This window comes from Columba livia, chromosome 1, assembly GCF_036013475.1.
Source record: "Columba livia isolate bColLiv1 breed racing homer chromosome 1, bColLiv1.pat.W.v2, whole genome shotgun sequence".
NCBI classification, from domain to species: domain Eukaryota; kingdom Metazoa; phylum Chordata; class Aves; order Columbiformes; family Columbidae; genus Columba; species Columba livia.
In genome coordinates, this window is record NC_088602.1 from 126,803,314 (window position 1) to 126,819,296 (window position 15,983).

A 15,983-nucleotide genomic window follows, 5' to 3' on the forward strand; every position below is an offset into this window, starting at 1 on the left:
CGCTCTTCTGCCTGCTCGCGCGGGCGCCAGGAAGCGCAGCCCGGGCCCCGAGGTAAAGCTCCGCCCGGATCTGGGCGCGGGGACGCAGGCTCGCGCGAAGCGCTTCCGGCGTGGGCCGTCAAGGCGCATGCGCGCGGGGGCCGGCATCAGCTGATCAAGCACTGCCGCCGCCGCTGCGGGAGGGAGAAGCGCTCCGGGTGTGCCGGCACCGGCCGCAGGTGAGGCGTCTCGCCTTCCTTTTCCCTAGCCCTGTTCCGCTTCTGCTGCCCCCTCCTTTCCCGAGGCGCGCCTGGCACCTGCCCTCCCCTCTACTCGGCGTGTCGGGCTTAAGAGGAGTGGGGATCGTCTTAATTCTCCCTCTCGGCCGTTACCTGCTGGGAGGGGCGGCGGTCGCCTCGCGAAGCCGCCCTCTGAGGGAGCTCGCGCGGTCCCCAATGGCCGCCCCTGCCACGCGGGGCGCTGCGGGTTGGGGGGAGGGGAGGGGGCGGCAGGGTCCGCGGAGTGCCGTGCAGAGAGGGTGTTTGCTTGGCGACGACCGGGACTCTGGGCTGCCGGCCTTCACCTCCCGCCCCGGGGGCGCCGTGAGGGCAGAAGGCTGCGCGGAGGGCGGGTCTGCCTGCCGCCTGTTCGGCTCCGACCGAAGCCACTAAGGCTCTGTACTGCGTGCCGTTGTCCGCATGGAGCCGATCCCCAGCGGGAGAGCCCGCTGACGGCGGCCGTGCACCTCCCGGTCCTGTTCCTCGGGGACAAAAGGCCTGGAAAGCGAATCAGCCCCTGGAGTAGGTTTTTCCCCGACTAAGAAACCTGCTGGGCGTTCTGAAAGGTGACCAACGAGAGTCTGCAGAACCCGTGATAAAGAGATGACAGTGGCTGGGTTTCTGTATCGGGTCACTCCACCACCTTGGGTGAGTGGAACTGAATCTTTCTGTGCCTTGGCTGTAAACCTTGCTGCTCATTCACTGCAGGACATGGACAGGAACGCTGCTACTGGCTTCTGACCACAACTCTTCCATAGCAAAAGGGCCTGCCTGTTATTTTGCAGTTGAAAATACCAATGACAAATCATATGCGTTTCCTATGTGTGTAAGCAATGACAAAATTCTAATTTAGATGAGGTGTTCCAAACACATAAAATTCACTTAAAGGCAAGAAAGAAATTTTGCATGACTGGGTTCTGGATTTATACACATTACAGGTAGCTGTGACTTCAAAGTGTGACGTGCATGTATTAAGATCTATCCATTCAATGCAGTTGCCCAACGTGATTTCTTCCAAATTTTACTAGTTTTGTCAGAGACTTTGCATTCCAGCTAGGAATAAAAGCTATTTGGTGATAGTTTTATTCATTGCAACACAATACTTTAGCAAAGTACATTGGCTATTTGATCTAGCATGGTATTTCAAATGCTAATACTACTTGATGAAGTGGAGAAGGAGTGGAAAAGGAGAAAACCTGCTGACAGCATGCTTGAGGTGGTTTATCAGCCCACCCATTTGTAGCACCTCAGCAAGAACATGCAAAGCTTAAGTTGGCATTTGCAAATAGAAGTTTGAATAACTGACAAATCCTCAACATATTTTAAGCTGCTGTATTTGTGCAGACTTTGGCACTCTGCAGGTCTGCAGCAGCTGAATGTTTGGCTTGTCTATACATTGCTTTTAAAGGCCTTTTTAATGAGTAGCAAGCATAAATATTTAATAGTATCTACATTTTATTATTTTCTACTTAAGACTATGTGAAGTGAGATCAATGTCTAGAGGTCTTCAAATTACCAAAAATATTGCAGATTATTTTTGCTGTGTTTGTCAGTTTATTATGTCAGTTTATTATGTGGGGAAGAAATAGTATTAATTCAATAATCAGAGGACAAATCATGGCATTAAAAAATGATAAACTGTCATGGACATCCACTTGAGAGGGTGAGGAAGGAGAAATTAAGACAATGCTGGAAAATGACTGCTGGCATCAGCTGACTGTTCAAACGGGGATTGAAGTCGTGTGTTGCAATAGTAACACAAGATCTCTGTTTCCTGTAAATGCAGCCTTTCCATTTTCCAAATCAAGAACTATTTTCTACAGATAGTGCTACTATTAGAGTACAGCCATGAACAGTACTACTTGCTTATTTTTTATACATCATTAGCTTAAGTTTAGCTTTTATTTTGGTCTTAGTATAGATTAATTTCAATCCACACTTACAAAGTCTGCAGGCTTCAGTGTGCTTCTGTGGTGTAATTTTTTTTCCAATGTGACTGTGTGCATTTGTCTTTCAGACATGTGTGGGTGCTGGTATTACACATTGTCTTCCAAAGCTGCTATGGAGCAGTAAATTACTAGATTATTCCCTTGGAGATACATTTAGAGGCACTACAATTCACCTCTTGTGTTTTGATATCATAATACTGTCTCTTTGAGTCCTTGAGCCCTGAAAATTTCTACTGACATTTTTTCCCTCATGCTTTTAAATATCTTGTTTGTGAACTAAAGCTGTGTTCCTGATTGGACATACCTAGCCTTTTAAAAAGAGGAAAAGGATTACAGGATAAACTTAGTTGATATCTTTGTTTACTCTTAGGTTGACCAAAAAATATTGCATGCTATTGCTTGCCAAGTAATAGCCACTCTTTTTCATTCTTTGTGTTTTCTAAAAAAATCTACATTGCCTGGAATTGAAATATGTTTTCTTTCCTCCATACTTGTATCATTGATCGCAGAGAAAAGTGGGGGTTTTGTGACTTGGAAATATTGAGGTATCTTTGAACAGTGGTATCCACATGATTTTTTTAGACTGGAACTATATCAAGGAAAACAGATGATGTAGTCAACTGTGGAATATCATGCTTGTTCATTCTTACTCACTATCTTAAAAACATGTGACTTCTTTAGCCTTCCAGCTGGACAGAGAAAAACAGGGATCTACTTCAGCAGGGGAAGCAGAATTAATCTAAACTTTTCAACCTCATCTTTCTGTACAGGTGAATCTAGTAATCACCTAAAAGTCCAACATGCAAAACTGGCTTAGACTGGATCTTCTGGTTGTCATTGTTGTGCCTTCTTTCATGTTCTGAAAAGGTTTTTTTTGTTTGTTTTGTTTTGTTCACCTCTTCCTCTGCTTTGAAAGTGGATAGCTAAGCTTATACTAAATTCTTGGGTTTGGTCATATCTCATGACTGTTTTTAGTTTGGTTACTGTATTTCATCTATGCATTTATTTCTTCTGCTTTTATGAAATTCTCCCAAAGTTTAACATCCCCACTTCCTAGAAAGACTGACTATTTGCTGCTAACTTTTTAGACTTCCATAAATTATATGGCTGCAATAACAAGCTTTGCCATATAATGCCTGTCTTTACTGAAATGATACACATACACTTACTCCGAAAACTGGTAAGATATATAAGGATAAATCCAGAAAGTCATAGTTTAATAGACTTTACTACTATAATGCAGTGAAATGACAGATGAAGATCAGTTTTAGCTGCTGAATTTTATTTTTTTGGTTCATCAACTTGATTACACATGAACTCCTCTTGTAACAGTAAATTTCAGTGTCACTGCTCATTCTCTTCAGAAAGAATTTGTCTGACAGTGATCTAATACGTGCATGGTGGCTGTTGACAGTTCTTTAGTTTTATCGTAGTTTACAGCATTTTAGATAGTCTGTTGTGACTGGCTTAAAATGTTCCCATCAGAAGTAATCAGGAAGTACTAAAACTAGTATGGGAAGCTGCCATTGTGGCTGCATTTTTATAGCACTGTGCTTTCTGCATTACCAGCCTGACATCCGTTTAATCCTGAGAAGAGTAATTTTGAAGACCATTGCTACCTCATTGAGCTAAGACTCATCCTGCTAAATTGTTAAATAAACTAAAACATCTGCCGAAAATAGAACCATTGCAGATGCAAATGCTTAAGAGAAAAGTGGTGTTCCTAGGGGCTATCTCTGTAATGTAAAAGTCATCTTTGTCCTTTTTAATCAGTTGAAGCTCACTCTTATTGTAAGGATTCTCATGGCCAAGGTGAAATGTTGGTGCACAGGTGGGTTTTGGCTAAACAGTCTATCAAACTAACTCCTCCTGTTAGACATCAACCCAAGAAAAATGCTAAAATCTGCAGTGTGAAGGCACCGTGTTCCCCTTGCTGTGTTCCGTTTGTAGGATGCTATAAGCTATGCTTGCTTGCTGGAGTGGTTTGTTGTTTGAGACTGTAAAAGATATATTGTCTGAATGTCTGTGCTGCTGGTCTGCATTCTGTGCCATATGCATGACGAGCGGTCCTGTTGTGCTTGGGATGATTGGGTGTGATGAGGGATAGAAAGGTTTTGGAAAGGCTATAGACAGAAAAACTGTGCCTTTGTTAGAATCAATTATAGCTGGAGAAAAGCTTTCAAGTATGCGGGTTTCCTTTAGCAGCCTGGAGAATGATTTTACTTTAATATTCTAGCAAAGAAATTGCATCATCCAAGAAGTTCAGATAGTGGGACAAATATTTGGTCCTTCTCATTATTAGACTATGTAATGCTTTTGTTTCTCGCTATGAAAGTAATTAAAGAGCAGCTCTTTGCTGGGGGGAAAAAAGTGGTATTTCTGGCTAAATGCAGATAACATTGGTAAGGACTTCTAAAAAGGAAATTCTATTATGTGATTTTCCTCTAGGTCCTGGAAATCTTGAGGGTTTTGTTATTGTGAGTTAAATTTGCATCACCTGGTAGATATTCAGACAACCATCACAATATGTTGTTTAAGCAATGTTAAAATTTAGTATGTTGAAGAGGCTCTGGCTATTCTGAAGAAGCTGTAAATGCTTTAGGTAATTGAACATAAAATCTCCACATGTGGCTTAACTTGCTTTAAAACGTAAAGATGAAGTTTTCCATTCCAGGAAAAGTCAACCTCAGCTTATTTTCCTTTTACTGGAATCCAATGCCAGTATGTGTGTTCTGATTCCAACCAGGTGTTTCATTATACCAAAGTGTCGTAAAAGAGTTCTTCTATCTGCTAGGGGTTTTAGATCTTTCTTAAAGACTTTAATGCAAACTTACTCCTGGTTCAACTCTTTAAACTAGCCTTCAAATACCTCCCATCATAAACTGAAGATTCCATAGTATCCCAACTTTAAAGACTGCTCTAAAAGTTAAGTGTGATGATGAAATGCTTAAATGCTTGTTCCAAAGTTGTGCGTAGTATTTTGGCTATTACATTTTGCGACAAGGGGCTAGACAGTGGTGAGGCTTGTAGAGGAGCCTATGTGTTTTAATGAGCACATATTACTAATATGTTTCTGCATGTAAAACTGAGCTTGACTTACAAATCTAGCAATAGTTGTTTTACGAAATTGCACACCTTCTGTCTGTTAAGATAAGAATCTTCAACTATTCAGAAGTTACTCTACTAAACTATCATAATGTTTGCTGCTATAATTGCTTACAGCTTTGTGTTTGTCTCATTTTGACATTTGTCATCTTAAGGGTTAGGCTGACAAAAACTCTTTCAAGTACCAATGCCAAATGCACCTAAAAGTAGAGTGAGTTTTATTTAATAAAAGCAAGGGTGGATTTTAGCTTTGCAGTAATGTTAGTGAGGTTAATTAAAATGTTGCACATCTAGAAGAAATGACTGTCGCGCTAAGCAAATGGCTGCAGAACTTTTCAACCCTTACAGCTAGCTGACAGGACCAGGATAAAATAAAAAGAAGGCTGCTGTGGGACACAGAAATTAAGATTATATTGGTATTCTGTGTTATGACTTGGATCTCAGTTGCATTAAATGTTTCTTTTGTATGAAAGTATCAAGCCAAAGAAGGAGAAGGATGTACAGCAGGCTGAAATGGATGGTGAATTTTTCACAGTAGGAAACTTTTGGAGCAGTGTAGCAACTAAGAAATAAGGAGAGACTCATCCATTACCACCGCTAGAGCTCTACCGGAAAAGTCTTCTGAGCTGAGAGGAAAGAATTGGTGTAGAAAACCCTATTATGGAAAACTCTGTAGCATATAATCAGTCAGCTGGTGAAGATTTTTTTTCCACACAAAGTGGCTTTCTGTAGCGAGAGAAGTATCTTAATGGAGAAAACTATGATTTTTACCAACTCTAGATAACATTGCCAGCACATTTGAAATTAGAAGGCTGGTTATCTACTAAGCTGATCAGATCTTCAGTGGGTCAAAGTAGTTATGCAATGAATGTATTCCCAACCTTTCTGTCTAGTTTTGTCACTGCTGCTGGCTTCCTGGTTGTGTCCAAATACAGCTTTTTTTCTAGTCCTGTTCTGGACTAGCTAAAGAAATTTCCCAAGCTTCTGAATTAAAACTTGGATGCTTGAATAACAATTTGTGGCGGTGGTACTTCTTGCATGGACAGACTTCACACCTCATCTCTGTGGTAGAAGGGAGTCTCTTATGCTTTATATGTGTACTAAATATATTTTGTATACATTTAGCTTGTGTGCAAGGCATGATGTCTATTTGAAGTATCAGGCTTATATGTGTTGCCATACCCACAGGTAAGTCCCCATTTGTTTTGACTAAGAGGGTAGCAGGATCTTGTGATGGGCTTCATGAATTGCCATGTTGCACAGTCTTACTTTGTTGCCATTGTGTGGTGTATTGACAATGACAGCATAATTCTATTTCCTATCTTTTTTTTTTTACTACACCTGGATACACCATGCATGTGCTGAGCAGCAAGCCTCATGTGAGAGGAAGGAGATTTATAGTACCCAAGAAACAAGCTGCGCAAAAGATGAGTTGTCCTGTGTGGTTGCAGGTGGATCCACAGTATGTAGCTGATCATCACTTGAGCAGATTCCTGACCTGTCAAGAGCAGAGGTGGCATAAAAGTGCCCTGTGGCAACTGGAACTGTATGAACACTTTAATGAAAGAGTGTCCATATTGTTGAGTTTAAGAAACAGTGATACTTGTAACTCCACGCTTATGGCAAGAAGATTGATACGGTTAGCTTCTCAATGTCTGTCTGAAGAGAAGAATAAGCCACATCATTGTTTTGAGCACAGGAGGTGACTTCTGCCTGGTTTCCTTAGAGTGCAGATGATACAAAGTTGGAAGGTTTTTCATGTAGTAGAAGGCTGTACTGCTATACAGAGGGACCTTGACAGACTGGAAAAATAGGCTTAAGAGGAATCTCGTGAACTTTGACAAAGGGAAATGCCAAGTCTTGCACCTGGGGAGGAATAACTGTATGCCCTGCTATAGGCTGGGGACTGGCTGACTCTAAAGTGGCTTTGCTGAAAAGGACTAGAGGTCTTGGTCAACACTAAGTTGAACATGAGCTGTCAATATATCTTTGTGGCAAAGGCAGCCAGCATGACCCTGAGCTGCATTAGGAGGAATGCTACCAGCAGGTTCAGGGGGGTGGTTTTTCCCCTCGGTTAAGCTCTGGGGAAACCACATCTGGAGTGCTATGTCTGGTTCTGGTTCTCCAGCACGAGGCAGGCATGGTTTAATGCAGTGGGTTGAGAAAAGGGCAACAAGGACTGTTGAGCGTTGTGAGATGTAAGGAGAGGGTGAGAGAGCTGGGTTTGTATAGCCTCAGGAAGAGAAGGCTCAGAGAAACTTACTATAAATTATATAAATACCTAATGAGAGGGAGCAAACAGGATGGAGCCAGACTCTTCTCAGTGTTATGTGGTGAAATGAGAAGAAGCAATGGGCTCAAACTGAAATACAGGAAATTCCCTTTAAACATAAGTACACTTTTTCCTTTAAGTGTAACTGAACACTGGAATAAAGTTGTGTGGTTTCCATCCTTGGAACTAATCAAAACCCAGCTGGACATGGCCCTGAGCAGCCTGCTGTAGCTTGGTTTGAGTGAGAAGTTGGAACTAGCTGATCTCCAGAGGTGCCTTCCAACCTCAACAATTCTGTTGTTTGGTGATTGAGAAATCTGGAGTAATTTTCCCTGATGTGTTATTATTATTATGTGTTATAAAATTATAACTCTGCATGGTATGAAGGAGCAGGTTTCTTGAGAATACTATTTGGCTTTCCTTCCAAGTGACCTGTGTTAGAGTTCTGGACATGCTGTTTCTTTTGGGACAATATCCCGGATTCTAGATGCAGAAATGCTGCTGAACTTCTGCATTTGTCTAGTAGTTTAGGTGCTGTATTTTTTTAATACTTCCTCTTAAGAATATCATCTGTTATAAAGGGAAGTATAAAGTGTCCAAGTTAGAGTAAATCTATGGCAGTCATTATTCTGTTATTTATGAGGCACTTGCAACACATCCTCGTACAGCTGGACAGTGGGCCTTGTGCACCGTACCAAAGCCTACTCAGGTGAACACAGTAAATATTGACAGTCTTGATTCTAAAGCAAGACTCAAATGTGATGCTAAGCTGATTGTCTGGGCTAGGTTGTGATCTTTACTGTCCTGTGACAGCTAGGTTTTTACTGAGAAGGAGGGATTTTCTTGGAAGACTTTATTTGGCTACTTCTTATTGTGTATGCCTATTAATTTTTCCTGGATATTGAATGTAAGAGCTTATATTCTGACTCAATTTTTTTGCCTTAGGAAGTCCAAACACTTTATAGTCTGTTCCAGATAGAGTAAAATCTATTACCTTAGCTTGAAGTTACTCCAGCAGAATGAATCCTAGCACTGGTGACTTATTAATGTAATGCCGCTACTTCTGAATTGCTCGTCATGTGTTATTTCTTACCATTTATGATTTAAGCTGTTGTGCTGATTTGATGTATTGCTAATCCTAAAACTTGCAAAGATAGTCTTGAGAAGTTGTGAAGACTGCAGGTAACTCTTCAACTGATGTGGCTTCTGGGGGAGAGCCCCCATAGCTACTTGTCTTCTGTACAACATACAGGACAATGTCAGTCCCTGTCAGTCTTTGACAATCCATTCTAGCAGCTGTCACTCTAGGTGGCACATCAGCCTGCTTTGCTAAGGTGTTGGATGTTGTGCAGTTGCATCAATGCCTCCACTACCTAGAGGAAGGGGTTTTTATATTGGCAGCAGTGAGACCCACAAGGCTTGCTATTTTGATAAGAATCAATACTGGTTCTACATACTCAGGCAATTAGTATTGCAGTGTCTTCAGTGCCTCCCTGTGCAGTCTGTTGTTAAATGGTGGTTCTGTTGAGCTCTTCTAGAACAGAACATGCACTGGCATGGATCTGTTGCATGAGAGGACTAGTAGGTAAAAGGTTTCCAGCAAAAAGGATGCATCTTTCTTTCAAGGATTTGTATGTAGTAGTATGTACTGCTTGGGACATTGGGATTATTTGCTTTGTAGGAGGCCCTTAATGTGAACACTGAATGCTGCTTTTAATTTCTTATGCTCGGTCCTGTGCAGTAAGAAGGGCACAGATGGGAGTTCAGCTGGGCTTTAGGTGGCTTGATTTGCTATTGCGGCAATCCTCGGTGCTGGTGGGAGAGACTGATGACTCATCAAGTCAGGTGGTTATGCCTCTGCTGTGTGTCAGAAATTTCTTTCCCCTCTGCAGCAAGCTTTCTCATCCCTCTCTGTAGGGGCACTAGAAGGACAATTATTTCCTAAATGTTGGTGCTTAACTGCTGAATTCTGGCTTTGCTTCCGTTGGGCCTGTGGATTTTTGTTCCTGTTTCTGCAAAAGAAGGTAAGAATTTGTGTTTGTATGATAAAATAGTCATGGATTTTCTTCCTTGCTGTAAGAATGATCCTTCTAAAAAAATCTCACTGGAGTCTTAATTTTGAAGAGATCTTTGTGGTAAGGCAGTTTGTCCTCTAAATTCTAGGTCTGATCAAGTATTTGAAGCAAAAATAGGGAACTGTAATAGAAAACAGGTTTCTCCAGCATTGTAAGCATGATAGTTATGTTTTTTGGGGTTACGCTGTAGCCAGATTGCTGTGCTAGGGTGAAATCAAGATAGAAAACTCTGGTCATTAGCTCTTTCCTGTTTAATTTTGACTGTAAAATTACTTTAATAATTGACCTGTCAGTCAGAGGTGGTTCTGTAGCAAGTAATATTTTGATTTCTGGCACTATTAGGCAGAATATGACCATGTTAGAGCTTAAAAGCACGTTTAAAATCAATCGTTGAACTGTTTAAGATTCTTCCTCATCTCCTGTTTATAAGTTATAATGGGTACAAGATGCGTCTTTGCTTGTAAGATAATTAAGATAACACCCTGTGCAGGTGTGCTGATGGAGTTTTGTAGGACTGTATTGCATATTGTGCCTAATGCCCTGTGTTGGCAAGAGGACCCTTAAAGGCTACAGGAGCTCAGTAGATTTCTAAAATGGCTTAGCTACCCTGGCTTCCTGTGTAAGTACATACTGTCTGCACACACATGATGTTATGTTTAGCAAAATCTGGTGTGCTTTAGGGAATTTAATTTTATCTGAGTACTAAAAATGAAGATGTTTAACAGTGCAGGTAGGTAAGGCAACATTTCTGCCCTCAAGGACTTTTCCATTTCAAATGAAAATCTGTAATGCTAATATGCAAGCACAAGCAAACTATGCAGTGACAAATAACATATTTTTTCTTTTTTTAAAATTAATTTGTATTCAGTGCTAAAAGATGTGTAGCCTCTTAAAAAAGAGGTCAGCTTGGCTGGGTGAGTACTGGCTTTTTAGATTTTATGTACTTTGGAGGTATATAGGAGAAGAAAGGTGAGGAAGAATTCACCACATCTTTTACACTTGGACTAGTTAATAGGTATGTGTTTAAAAGCAGTTGGTGCAGATGCTAAAGATAAGGACAAAGACAGGGTTTATTGGTGTGTTGCTAGGTGGCCTAGTGGAGGAAACTTTTTTAGTTGGCTTGTCCAGTAATTTGAGAAGATGGCTGTAGGAAGAGAGAGGGAGCAGAGCAGCCACAGGAACAGGAAAGGTACATGCCTGGTGTCAGGATGCTGATGTTTTAATGGCGGAATGACTGTTCGGAGGTTCTTGGTTTTGTCCCTAAAAGATAAATGGTTGGTTTAAGCAGCAGTCAGCTGACCTGCAGATTTGGGGTATGAAGAAAAGTTAATTTAAATTGAAACTGGACAGTGTTATTACTGCTTTTCCTTGTTTTTGTAAATTGACTCTTTCATATGGGACTTTTTACTGTCTAACTGCTAAACAGTGTCACTAATTCAGCTATGAGAATTTGGTTTAGTGCTCTCTTTATTGTGCTGCTGTATAACATTTTGGTAGTAGGACTCTAGAGATTGTTCTTTATGGTATGTTGAAGTAAATGTTTGGGGTAGATCTATGAGACAATCTGTTCATACTGAAAAAGTATGAACAGTAATTGTGCTTGAGTTTTGCAATGTTTTAGTTGTTAAAAACAAAAAAGATGAGGTAGTTATGTTAGTCTGATCAGAACCAGCTCTTACCAGCTGCTCAGGAACTGCAGAATGCTTTGCAAGGACCTCCTCTTTGCCACTTGTCAGAGGAGGTTTTTGAGAAATAATCAGTGAAATAAAAATTATCTTCTGGGCCTAAATGACAGGCAGCTTAAAGGATAAACCATTGTTATAGAGAGTTGAGGGGTCTAACAGATATCTGACTTAGCCTTTGAGCTTGAGAGCAGCTAGCATTTCCACTCCAGGGTGGTGGTGACTGAGTCATGATCAACTGTTGGGGTGGCTGTTGTGAAATGAGTCAATGCTAGCCATGTTAGACAATCCACTCCAGCAGGACACAGAGCCTGGAAGAAGCTATTCATTCAGGATGAACAAGAGTTTGGAATAATTGGAGATCCTTTTCTTACAGAGCAGGGATACCATTTCAAAACTTTTATGTTGGTAAGGGGCAGAGGATTTGGAAAGTATTAAAAAGCTGGAAAACAATCATAAGATTTTAAGAATGGCAAATGTCACCTACTTACTGCTTCTGAAGAACAGGCTGAAAAGCATCCTTTGGTGGTGGCAGAAGGGGTTGCAATGGAGTTGTCTTCCTCATTGTATATAGGGCAGGTATTCAAGCCTAAGTGTACCTCTGACTTTGCTACCTTGCAGAAGATGCTGGGTTAGGTTAAGTTTCTTGCAAGGACTCTTGAGTATCAACAGGTGCCTCACATAGTTCATGTCACTGAACCATGGGCTTTTGCTGGATAGACCTGTTGATAGGCAGAGAACGTTGTATGTTGCGGCTACCTTACTGCACCTTTCACCAGTGCTGTACCCTAAATGTATCAATAGAGTAGAAATTAGTAAAGACTTGCCTTACAGTTCTGTACTGCTAATCGGTTTCCCAGGTAACGCAAACCATGGTAAGGGCTGACAAAGCAAAACTATTAAATACTCTTATCAGCACCAGAAGCAGGACAGCCCAACTGTCAATTACAGGACAAACAGGGATCAAGGAGGTCTGTTTTCTAAGACAGCTTTTCTTGTGCCAGTTGTTTAGATTCTCTAAACAGTTACTGACAACAGATGTTGGTGTTTAACTGTTACAAGTTGGGTTTTCTGGCCATTATTTAGCACAATTCTAGTATAACACTCAATGGGTTTCACTGAGAGCAAGAATGCATAATACGTAGCTGTGAGGCGTATGGAGAGGGCCTGCATGTTTGCATGCTGGTGCTTGTGAAAATGTATGTTTCTTTCTCAGGACACTCTGGTTCAGCAGCCTGACATAGGAAAACCCAGAATTTTCACAATTAATATTTGTAGTATTGCCTTTTAGAGACTGGTGGCAGTAGAGCAGCCCCAGAACTTTCTCTTGCTCTGTCTGCATAAAGTAGCTTGGAAATCACTCAGAATCATGGAAAACTCCATGTTTTGAAGAAGAGTAGATAAAATATGAAAGACAGAAGAGGTTCTCCATTGTTTAAACATCCTGTTATTGGGCTTGAAAGTAGTCCAGGGATGTTTGGGCATTTTTTGAGTGTAACTGTTTCACTCAGTGGTGTTTTGTGGAAGATATTGTGGAGTGATGTTCTACCCTTGTGTTTCTGTTAGTTATTTTGTTTGTTTAAGTGGGTTACTTTTTAACTTTTTATAGCTTTAAAATTGGTGTGGTTAAGGTGCTTCAGGCTGTATGAGTTCAGAATTCTTCAGTTCAGAATTCCTTCTAGCTGAAAACAAGGAGAGAGCAGAGGGGAGGAAGGGGACGAAGCTAATACACGTGTATTCTTCAGAACTGACTCTATATTCCTTCTATACAGTTGAACAGGCAAAATGGACTTCACCAAGCTACCAAAAATCCGTGATGAGGACAGAGAGGCTTTTGTTGGCTATGTTTATGGAGTCTCAGGACCTGGTAGGTATTATTTTGTAAAGGAAATAATGGGTTCTGTTTCATCTAGTGTCTTGTTAATCTTGTTCGCTTGGAAGTGGAGAAGTATAGTAGAACTCTGGGTGGGGCTTTTTCTGTTTTTGTGAGAGGGCTTTTTAAGAAAGATCACTGACTTAGTCTGATAAAATATTGAGAAATATAATAACAAGATGTTACTGCTAATTAATCATATTTAAAGATGTAAACAGCAGAAGCAGGCTGATGAAGAATAATAATAAAAACAGAAGGTAGTAAACTTTCTGGATTAGATAAAGCCACTTGGTCAGAAATCTGCAGGCCTAACATATTAAGCTTCTCTAAAAACGTGTGAGATGCACAGTCCATTCTCACTGAATTACAGTTTGACACTGTGCTTTCCAAAATACTCAGGCTCCTGCCAGTGTCAGGCTGTTCCGTGTTACTGCTCCACAGGCTGGAGGACCTCAGTGAGGAATTGCAAGGGTCAGGGAAAGTGGCAGAGTGTGGTGATAGTACAAGTGTGAGAAGGAGGACTCTTCCTTCTTCTTGATCAGCTTGAATAGTTTCTTTAAGGTCTGACAGTAACAGCTTTTGAATATGTGCAGACTCTACCAGCTTTTCTGCTCCCTCCTGCATTCTCTTTAAGAGGTTAAAGATGGGAATATAAGAACAGAAAAATAGCATGTATTTTTGTTAATGTAGTTTATTTGATGAATAAGAAGCTCCTTTGGCTTTTGTCTACCTAAATAAATATCTGTTCTTTAACTGCCAATTCCTTAACTACAGAAGTGATACTTTAAAACAATTTTAAACAGATACAACTTTCATAAGCAGTGGAAAATGTATTTTTGTGCAAATATGTGAACCCAGTGTGCACAATCGATATTATAATATAGAAGATAAAATAAATTTTGTCCTAAAGCGGCTGGGCCTCTTGTATGATCAGCTGAAATCTAACTCAAAACATTATGAGGTTTCAGGCCCAAAACGTGCTTTAAAACAGTCTTGATGTGTTGAAAGTTAATTTAAGTTGCTCGAAGGTATGCATCACTTTTCTACAAAATAAAATATCAAAATAATTGTTTCCCTAAAAGCTTTGTAGGCATCTGCTGCTCTGGATACAATGGTATGTATTGCCTTCAGTCGGTGCCTTGTTTTGATCTACACATGGAAATTGTTATGGGTAGCATCCAGATGCTACCAAGGTAGACAGGAATTTTAGTCACTGGAAAATGCTGGTCCCCAGCCACAGGTTTATGTAATTCTCAGGTATCTGCTGAGCTTTTGCCATTTTCTTGTATGTTTTAATTTAGTCAGATGGGAATGTGGCCCAGCTACCTGAAAGGAGGAAGTGCCTATTAAACTTGTCTGTCAAAGTTGCATCTCTAAAACCCTAAACATGTCAAACCCTAAACCTGTCAAGATAGATAAGAGAAATTATGGCATGAATTGTTTGTGAACTACCACATTCTGATAGTGTCCTCTTATTAAGCACAAAGGAACAGTGTGAAAAGTATAGGGAAACATTTTCTTTTTGCTTTTAAACAAGAAATATGAGGTTTTGTGGCAGCCAGGTTATCCTTTTTGTGAAATCAAGAATGCACTTTCGATTTGGGTGAATGCTAGGCTTATGCTGTGTAGTTCTTACTAACTTCTGATGAATAAATTTCCTGAGCTACAGGAAAAACATTCACCTGTGTGACTGTCTTTTACAGTGGTCACAGCGTGTAACATGGCAGGTGCTGCTATGTACGAACTGGTACGAGTAGGCCACAGTGAACTCGTGGGGGAGATTATCCGACTGGAAGGTGACTTGGCAACAGTCCAGGTGTATGAAGAAACATGTATCCTTTTCACTGATCCCTCTGGGTCTGTGCCAGGCTGCACAGTCTAGAACATAGTGGTGATTAAGGTGAAGATGGTGAACAAAGCTACTGGGACCAGCACCTGATATTTCCTCTGCCAGCAGGACATCTGTTCTGCACATCTTTTGTAAATTCTGATGGTTTTGAGGTAAATTTTACCTTCTTTGGCTGTGTACTGAGACTTAAGTGGAAATGAACTAATGTATACCTTAGAATTTAAGTTCATTTTAATTTAAATATTACAGATCTTTGTTAAGGAAGGTCAAAAAAGTTGTGCTCTCTAACAAATTCTGAAGCAAAAAAGTTATATATTTCATAATATTGTCTGACTTTAACAGTCAAACCTGTTTTCTAGGTTTAAAGATTTAAGAAATGCCTGTTATTTTGCCATCCTGCTACCTGGCACTCCAGTAAACTTATCCATGTAGCTGGGTTGAACTAATGATCATAAAGCAGAATATTGACCCCCTAGTTTGCCTCACTAGAGGGTGAGCATTTTTGTTGTTATGGCAATTTCAATTTGAGTTCATTATAAAGCCTACATACTTCTCAAATGATTATGTGTAATACAGTAATAAAAATATTACCTTAAACTCAGAAAGTTGGTTTAAGAGTACGATGTTGTGAATGTGTTGCCTTCTTCCCTGTTTCCCTTTCTCTGGATTAACTTTTCCTCAGCAAATCTTTAGCTGGTGTCTCTGTAGGAGATCCTGTACTCCGTACTGGCAAACCCCTGTCAGTGGAACTAGGACCTGGCATTATGGGAGCTATTTTTGATGGTATCCAGAGGCCTCTCTTGGACATCAGCACTCTGACCAAAAGTATCTATATCCCCAGAGGTGTCAATGTGTCAGCTTTGAGCCGAGATGTCAAATGGGACTTTACACCTTCCAAAAATCTGCGGGTACGTTCTGACA

General features: G+C 40.6%; 1 protein-coding gene across 2 annotated transcripts in view; it reads left to right on the forward strand.

The window, feature by feature from the left end:
• ATP6V1A (ATPase H+ transporting V1 subunit A) overlaps positions 1 to 15,983 on the forward strand; it is a 30,305-nt gene continuing 14,322 nt past the window's right edge. Inside the window, exons 1-4 of one of the 2 annotated variants that reach the window (XM_005506251.3) lie at positions 1 to 218; positions 13,113 to 13,207; positions 14,917 to 15,045; positions 15,756 to 15,970. In XM_005506251.3, the coding sequence (XP_005506308.1) occupies positions 13,126 to 13,207; positions 14,917 to 15,045; positions 15,756 to 15,970 (426 nt within the window). In that variant the 5' untranslated portion in view covers positions 1 to 218; positions 13,113 to 13,125. Of the gene's footprint in view, positions 219 to 9,438; positions 9,608 to 13,112; positions 13,208 to 14,916; positions 15,046 to 15,755; positions 15,971 to 15,983 lie in introns of those variants that run through there. The other variant, XM_021292662.2, reaches the window with a different exon arrangement.